General features: G+C 66.8%; 1 protein-coding gene across 1 annotated transcript; it reads right to left on the reverse strand.

Moving 5' to 3' along the window:
- Window positions 1-403: 403 nt before the first annotated feature.
- Window positions 404-2,971, reverse strand: LOC121080095 (ETS translocation variant 3-like protein). The gene is made up of 6 exons (XM_040577957.1): window positions 2,911-2,971; window positions 2,434-2,671; window positions 1,536-1,689; window positions 1,330-1,441; window positions 865-965; window positions 404-436 (listed from the first exon to the last, which is right to left on the reverse strand). Exons 1-6 carry the CDS (start codon window positions 2,969-2,971, stop codon window positions 404-406), a joined length of 699 nt encoding a protein of 232 aa, XP_040433891.1.
- Window positions 2,972-8,226: the final 5,255 nt, after the last annotated feature.

Genomic DNA, 8,226 nt, shown 5'->3' on the forward strand with positions numbered 1-8,226 from the left:
TGAATGGCGGCCACCCAGCTGCCCCCCACGGCACCCCAAAACCCACCCCATGTCCCTCTGCCCCCCCCCCGGGAAAATCACCTTTTGGGGGGCAGCCCCCTGCGCAGCCACCCCCCCAAATCCCGTGCGCCCCTCGGGGGGGCGGGGGTCGTGGCTGTGGCCTCTCCCCCGCAGTGACAGTGGCTTTGGGGTGCCACCAGCTTTGGGGTGCCACCTGGGGTGAAACAGCCGGACCCCTCTGCACAAAGTGGTTTATTTGGGGGGGGGGGGGGGGGGCCGGGAAGTGGGGCGCTGGTTCCTGCCCTTTGTACAGGCAGGATGTGACCCACAGCCGCGTGCCGGCGGGGACCCGATGGCTTGGGGGGTCCCCAGGGGCACCCCAGCCCCCGGGGGGGGGGGCGGCTCAGCCGGACCCTGGGAGCTGCCGGCCCCAGTGCTGTGGGGTGGAATGGGGGGACGAGGGGGTGTCATGGTGCCCCCCCCAAGCACCCCGATGTACAGCCCACCCGAGGGGGGCTTGTGGGACCAGCTGGGGGGCGGGGGGGTGCGGAGCTGCTGGCTGGGTGCACCCCACTTTTGCCCGCGCCCCCCCTGAGCCCCAGCTTGGCCCCGGGGCAGCTCTGCGAGTGATGCCGGCCTTCGTCCTCCTCCTCCTCCTCCTCGCCTTCCTCCCCCGCCCGGGGTGCTGGGGGGTCCCACACCAGCCCCGCAGCCCCCCGCAGGCGCCAGGGGGACGCTCTGGGGGGAAACTCGGGGGGCAGCAGCACCGACGTGGGGACCCCCGCCTGGGGGGGCAGCAGCGGCGGGGGGGCCGGGACGGGAGGGGCGATGGTGGCCCAGGCATGTGGCGGGGGGGCCCAGGGCCGGCAGTGGCAGGGGGAGGGCAGCCAGGCGGGGAAGCTCTTTGGGGACCCCCAAACAGCAGCAGGACCCCCCAAAGCGGGGGGGGCACGCGGGGCTGAGACCTGTGGGCAGCGAGACGGCCAGCGTGGCTAGTGGCCGCGGTGCCAGCGTGGCCACCGTACGGCACAGCCCCCCGGGGTCACAAGGGGTGCTCCAGCTGCCCCCGTCTCCCTTGACCTTGCCCCCCCCCCCCCCCCCGGGGGGGGCTCCCCCCCCCCCCCAGTTCTCCCAGTCACAGCCACTGGGTGCTGCTGTGGGACCAGCAACGGCGCATCCCTGCCTGCAGCGCGCCCCCGGCACCCTGCCCCCACAACCCCCCGGCCCCCACCGCCCCGCAGCCCCCTGCCCCACCGCCCCCTGCCCTCCCTGTCCCCCAGGCAACCCTTGGCACTTGCCACCCACCAGCCTCGCTGGCCCCACACTTACTGGTCCCGCTGGTGGCCACCCTCTTCTCCCACGTGCTGGGGGGCCGGGGTCCCCGGTGCCAGCCCGGCGGCTCCGCCAGCACCCGCCGGCTCAGCAGCACGCTCAGCACCGACTGCAGGGACAAAAAAGGGACGTGGCAGCACCCAGGAAGGCCACTTGTCCCCAGGGGGGTCCCCAGCCAAGCTGTGCTCCCCCAGACCCCCTACCTGGCTTGGCGAGGAGGGGGGCACGGCGGGCAGGGGGCACAGGCAGCGGGGGTCCCACAGCGGGCGGGTGAGGAAGAGGAGTTTGCTGAGGTTGAACTTGTAGGTGAAGCGTTTGCCCTTGGCCTTGTGCAGGATGCGCTTGTGGTAGTAGTACCTGGGGGGGGCAGGGGGGCGGGGGCGTCAGGGGGGGATGGGGGGGCGGGCACCCCAGGCCAGGGGCTGGGGGGTCCCCTTGGGATGGTGGATGTCACCCCATGGGGTCTCCCTGCGATGGTGGATGTCACCCCAAGGGGACTGCTGGGATGGTGGGTGTCACCCTATGGGCCCCCCCTGGGATGGCAGATGTCACCCCATGGGGTCTTCCTGGGATGGTGGGTGTCACCCCATAGGGACCCCTGGGATGGCGGATGTCACCCCATGGGTCCCCCTGCAATGGCAGATGTCACCCCATGGGGTCCCCTGCGATGGTGGATGTCACCCAATGGGGTCTCCCTGGGATGGTGGATGTCACCCCATGCGGTCCCCCTGGGATGGTGGATGTCACCCCATGGGTCCCCCTGCAATGGCAGGTGTCACCCCATGGGATCCCCCTGGGATGGCGGATGTCACCCCATGGGTCCCCCTGCAATGGCAGATGTCACCCCATGGGGTCCCCTGCGATGGCAGATGTCACCCAATGGGGTCTCCCTGGGATGGTGGATGTCACCCCATGCGGTCCCACTGGGATGGCAGATGCTGCCCTGTGGGGTCCCCTGCGATGGTGGGTGTCACCCCATGGGTCCCCCTGCGATGGTGGGTGTCACCCCATGGGGTTCCCTGCGACGGCGTACGCTGTCCCATGAGGTGCACTGGGATGGTGGGGGTTCTGCCCCCCCCTGCCCCCCACCCCCAGCAGCACCTGAGCGCCCGGCTCAGCTTGTCGTAGTTCATCTGGGGTTTGCGTTTTCTCCTGCCCCACAGTCGGGCCACCTCGTCAGGGTCCTTGATGACAAACTCCCCGTCCTCGCCCTGCTGCCAGGCGATGACATGGCGGAACTCCTCCTTCTGCAGCAGCTCCAGGATGAAATGCCATAACTGGATCTGCCGGGAGCCGGGGCTGGACTCGGCTTTGCACCCCCAGGTGGGGAGGGCCAGCCCTGCGGAGCGAGGGGGGCAGCTTAGGGCTCGGGGGGGCCTGGGGGGCATCACCCCAAGACCGCCGCTCCCACCCCATGCAGCTCCTTAGCTCCCAGGAAGATGGTGGTGGGATCCGTGCCCCATCCCGGCGTGGCAGCCCGACCCTGGGTGCGGGCAGGGGGGCAAGTGGGGGGCTAAGGCCCTTCCCCCCTCCCCTCCCCGGGGCTCTGCCCGCTGGCTGGGCTCGGTGGCCGCTCACCTGGTAGCCAGCAGGAACCGGGCAGGACGGGCAGCCCCTGGGACCGGCACCCACACGGCATCCTCCGGCCTGCGAGCAGAGAGCAGAGCCCTGCGGGGAGCACCCAGCACCGGGGGGATGCACCCAGCACTGGGGGGGGTGAACCCAGCACTGGGGGGATGAACCCAGCACCGGGGGGATGCACTAGGAACTGGGGGGATGGACCAGGAACTGGGGGGATGCACCCAGCACAGGGGGGATGCACTCAGCACTGGGGATGCACCCAGTGCCAGGGGGGTGCACCCAGAATGGCGATGCACCCAGTATCTGGGATGCACCCAGTGCCAGGGGGATGCACTCAGACTGGGGATGCACCCAGCACCGGGGGGATGCACCCAGCACCGGGGGGATGAACCCAGCACCGGGGGGATGAACCCAGCACCGGGGGGATGCACCCAGCACCGGGGGGATGCACCCAGCACTGGGGGATGCACCCAGCCCCGGGGGGGTTGCACCCAGCACCGGGGGGATGAACCCAGCACTGGGGGGATGCACCCAGCACCGGGGGGATGAACCCAGCACCGGGGGATGCACCCAGCACTGGGGGGGTGAACCCAGCACCGGGGGGATGAACCCAGCACCGGGGGGATGCACTAGAAACTGGGGGGATGGACCAGGAACTGGGAGGATGCACCCAGCACAGGAGGGATGCACCCAGCACTGGGGATGCACCCAGTATCCGGGATGCACTCAGCACCAGGGGGATGCACTAGGAACTGGGGGGATGCACCAGGAACTGGGGGGATGAACCCAGCACCGGGGGGATGCACCCAGCACAGGAGGGATGAACCCAGCACCGGGGGGATGCACTAGGAACTGGGGGGATGGACCAGGAACTGGGGGGATGCACCCAGCACAGGAGGGATGCACTCAGCACTGGGGGATGCACCCAGTGCCAGGGGGTTGCACCCAGACTGGGGAGATGCACCCAGAATGGCGATGCACCCAGTATCTGGGATGCACCCAGTGCCAGGGGGATGCACTCAGACTGGGGATGCACCCAGCACTGGGGGATGCACCCAGCACCAGGGGGATGCACCCAGCACCGGAGGGTGCTGCCGCGGTGGTCCGTGCCCCCCGACATGGCTGGGGCAGGCCACGCCGCTGTACCCCATGGGGACAGTCGTGGCCTCACTTGCAGGGGTTCGGTGTCACCAAAAATCCAAACCCACCAGCCTCCACCACTTCCTGTGGCATCCCGGACTGGGGGGACCCCAGCCCCCCCACCCCACTCACCTGCAGCCCCACTGGGGAAGGGGGGAATCTGCCTGGGTGGGAGCTGCTGGACTCTGAGGGTCTCAAGGAGCATCACCTGGATATATAAAAAAAGGGGGGGGGGGGGGGGGGGGGAGGGGCGGGTTAAGCGTAAATCTGCTTACACCCCGCAGGGAGGAGAGGGAGCCGGGGGGAGCGGGGGGGTCGGGGTGCAGGGGGGAGGTTTGGGGGTCCCTGCCTGGCCGCAGCAAAGGCGCCGCTGGGAACCCCCCTGCCCCTTTTTTGTGCAAAACCCCGGGTTGTGCCCCTTCAGCTGCAGGTGCCCAGGGCTGTGCGCCCCCCCCATTGCCCCCCCCCCCCCCCCCCCCCCCCCCCCCCCCCCCCCCCCCCATTTTATCTGAGTGTGATTCCAGATTCAGCCAAAAAATCAGAAAAAAAAAGGGATGGGAGGGATGGGCAGGGTGACAGCGGCTTCATCCCCTCCGCCGCCCCCTCCTCTCCCTCATCCCAGCGGCTGCGGCGCTTCCCTGGCCCCGTATCCCAGCCGGGTCAATAAAAACGGGGTGATTTGGGACATTTGGATGGGTGCGGGGGGGGGGGGGTACCCCTCCCCCCAGGGCTGGGATGCCGATGGAAAGGCTTTGTGCCCAGAACTTTCTTCTCCTAATTTCCTTTCCTCGTTTATTCTCTGTCTCTCATTAACGAGGGCCTCGATGCCTCTTTCAAGTGGTGCAGGGTGGGGGTCTGGGGTCCCCGTGAACCCCACAGGGGCTGCTGAGCCCAGGGGGTGTTTTCCTGGGGTACCCCATCTCTGGGCGAGGGTCCCCCATGGATTAGGGGGAGATGAGCCAGGCAGGACCCACAAACATGGAGTGGGGGTTCCGAATTGGGGCAGGGGGTCCTGGGTGCCCTGCTCTGGGGGTGGGCTGGCAGCCAGGATGGGGGGGACGGGGACTGGGGGGGCGCAGGGGAGGGTTTGAGGCTGATCCCACAGGGCTGGCTGGGATTTGGCTGCGTTCCTGCCCCTTGATCTCTCCCAAATCCCACTCCAATCTCCTTAGGCGGCCCCCCCAGTCCTGCCCGGGCATCCCCCCCCCCGCCACCCCCCCGCCCCCCCAAGGCAGGCAGGGGTGAAGGGCCTGTTTGTTTAAAAGCATTTAATGCTATTAAAACAAGCGGATTAGGGAGCATCGGAACAGGCGGGGGGCCGGGGGGGGGGGGGGACCCGGGACGACAGGGACCCCAGTGGGGCTGCGGCGGGGGCTCATCCCAGGTATGGGGCAGGGAACAGAAGCTGCCGCAGAGGGATGGGGAAGGAGCATCACCGCAGCCACCCTGGGTGGCATGTCACCTCCTCATTGCCCGGGGTCCGGAGACCCCCTCCCATGTGCTGCAGGGTCCAACCCGCACCCTGATAGGGACCCCCACCCTGGTGGGGACCCCCACTCTGGGCTGGGAGCATCCTCTGCTGGCGGCGGTTTCCCTCCTCCCTCCCTGGCCCTGCTCGTTCCCATCCTTCCGTCTCCTGGGGGATTGAAAAGGTTTCAAACAGGAACTCCCTGGGCGAGGGGGAGGATGATGAGGGGATGAAGGTCACCAGAAAGCCACAGCCCTGGAAACATCCAGGCAAGGTGCTGAAGGGGGTCCTGGGGGGCCAAGCTGGTCCCCAGGCATGCTGTGTCCTGTGACAGTGGCATTCCCTGTCCCTGGCTCCATCCCCTCCTGTGTCCCAGGGCTGGATACGGCCATCCTGGGGCTGGACATGGTAGTCGTGGGGCTGGACATGGTAGTCCTGGGGCTGGATATGGTAGTCCCAGGGCTGGGTATGGCCATCCTGGGGCTGGACATGGTAGTCCTGGGGCTGGATATGGCCATCCTAGGGCTGGATAAGGTAGTCCCAGGGCTGAATATGGTAGTCCCATGGCTGGATAGGGCCATCCTGGGGCTGGATATGGTAGTCCCAGTGCTGGGTATGGCCATCCTGGGGTCCTGGGGCTGGATATGGTAGTCCAGGTCTGGATATGGCCATCCTGGGGCTGGACATGGTAGTCCTGGGGCTGGACATGGTAGTCCTGGAGCTGGATATGGCCATCCTAGGGCTGGATAAGGTAGTCCCAGGGCTGAATATGGTAGTCCCATGGCTGGATATGGCCATCCTGGGGCTGGATGTGGTAGTCCCAGGGCTGGATATGGTAGTCCCAGGGCTGGATATGGCCATCCTGGGGCTGGATGTGGTAGTCCCAGGGCTGGATATGGTAGTCCCAGGGCTGGATAGGGCCATCCTGGGGCCGGATATGGTAGCCCTGGGGCTGGATTTGGTAGTCCCATGGCTGGATATGGCCATCCTGGGGCTGGATATGGCCATCCTGGGGCTGGATATGGTAGCCCTGGGGATGGATTTGGTAGTCCCAGGGCTGGATATGGCCACCCTGGACCTGGCCATGCTGGGTGCTGGGGGAGAAGGGGGCACTGCATCAGGGTCCTGACCGTGGAACTCTTATGGCCGCCATGAGGAGCAGGGCTGGGATTTGGCCTGGATATTGCCAGCTTCATCCCGTGCGCTCAGCCCTAATCCTCAAAACTCCGGGGTTTTCCCTTGCTGCCTAAATCCTCTTTGGAGCCGGCACCAGGGTGGTGCTGGCTCAGGGGCACCCACACCAGCAGGCAGGATGAAAGCCCACCCTTGATTTGGTGAAATTGGTGAAAATGGCAAACGAGAGCCGGTCCCGAGCAGCCTCGGGAGCATGAGGCCAGCACGGTGCCCCCGAGCATCTGCAAAGGGACATCCCAGGACATGGGTGGGCGCCCTGGGGGGGAAATCAGGGGGTTGGGGGCACCGGCTGTACGCCGTGCCCGCTCTGGTGCCATCGTGGTGGGCATTCAACCCACGCCGGGAGCGAGAGGGGCTCTGAAGGGTGCTGAGACCCCTGGGTCCCAGCCGGGGAAGGGCTCGCGGTGCCTTTCCCAAATCATCCGTGCCAGATCGCTCGGGGGTCTCCTACCTCCCACCGGCGTCCGTCTTGCGGTGTCTCCTTCACACGTCTTCTGCTCACCACAAGGAGAAGGACACCACACAGCCTGCCGCCTGCTGCCATTGCCACCCTCCTCCTCCTCCTCCTCTTCCTCCCACCTGGTCCCCACAAGTGATGGGGATGCAGCTCCCTGTGCACTGGTCCCTCCCTACAGTGGCACTGATGGAGACACCTGGGCCGCTAAGTGCCAGCAGGATCCTGCTGGAGAAGCAGGAATCCAGTAGGGATGTTTTGGTCAGAACGGGGTTTCACCAGCCCTGGAAGCCTCTGGAAAACCCTCCCGGAGCCATGGACAAAGCCCAGGGGAAGCAAGAAAGCGATGGGACCCTCCCCAGTTTATCTCCTCCAGCGACACAGGGTCACATCCCAGCCGGGAGGGATTTGGCTGCAGGAAAAAGCCAGAATCCAAAGGGTAAGGCTGGGTGAGGAGGGGCTGGGGCACAGACCCCCCCCCCATTTGCTGTGGGGACAAGCCCCACTTGGCTTCACCATCTGGGAAAGCCATTGGCAATGGTGGGGGGCAGCACCCCTCTCCATGCCCCCCGCTCTGCCCAGTGTCGGGGAATTAAATCCAGTTTCCTGGTGAAATCAAGCGAGAGGAACAGGGTGGGAACTGGATCAGACGGGGGTGACTGGTGGGTGGTGGTGGTGTGAGGTGGGGGCGGAGGATGGCTGCCAGGGGTCCTGCCTGGGTGCCCACCCCGTTGGGAGCCACGGGGCTGCTGTTAGATGGAATTATCCAGGTCCACAGCACCCAGACCTCAGGGCTGGAGCAAAGCCCTCCCAGCTCCCCGTGCCACATCCAGCTCCCAACCGCCGCATGGCTCATCCCATCCCATCCCATCCCATCCCAGCCATGTCTCATCCCCATCCCATCCCATCCCCATCCCATCCCCATCCCAACTGTGTCCCATCCCCATCCCATCCCATCCCATCCCATCCCAACTGTGTCCCATCCCCATCCCATCCCATCCCCATCCCATCCCCATCCCATCCCATCACCATCCCAGCCATGTCCCATCCCCATCAC

Source organism: Falco naumanni, chromosome 20 (genome assembly GCF_017639655.2).
Source record: "Falco naumanni isolate bFalNau1 chromosome 20, bFalNau1.pat, whole genome shotgun sequence".
Classification (NCBI taxonomy): Eukaryota; Metazoa; Chordata; class Aves; order Falconiformes; family Falconidae; genus Falco; species Falco naumanni.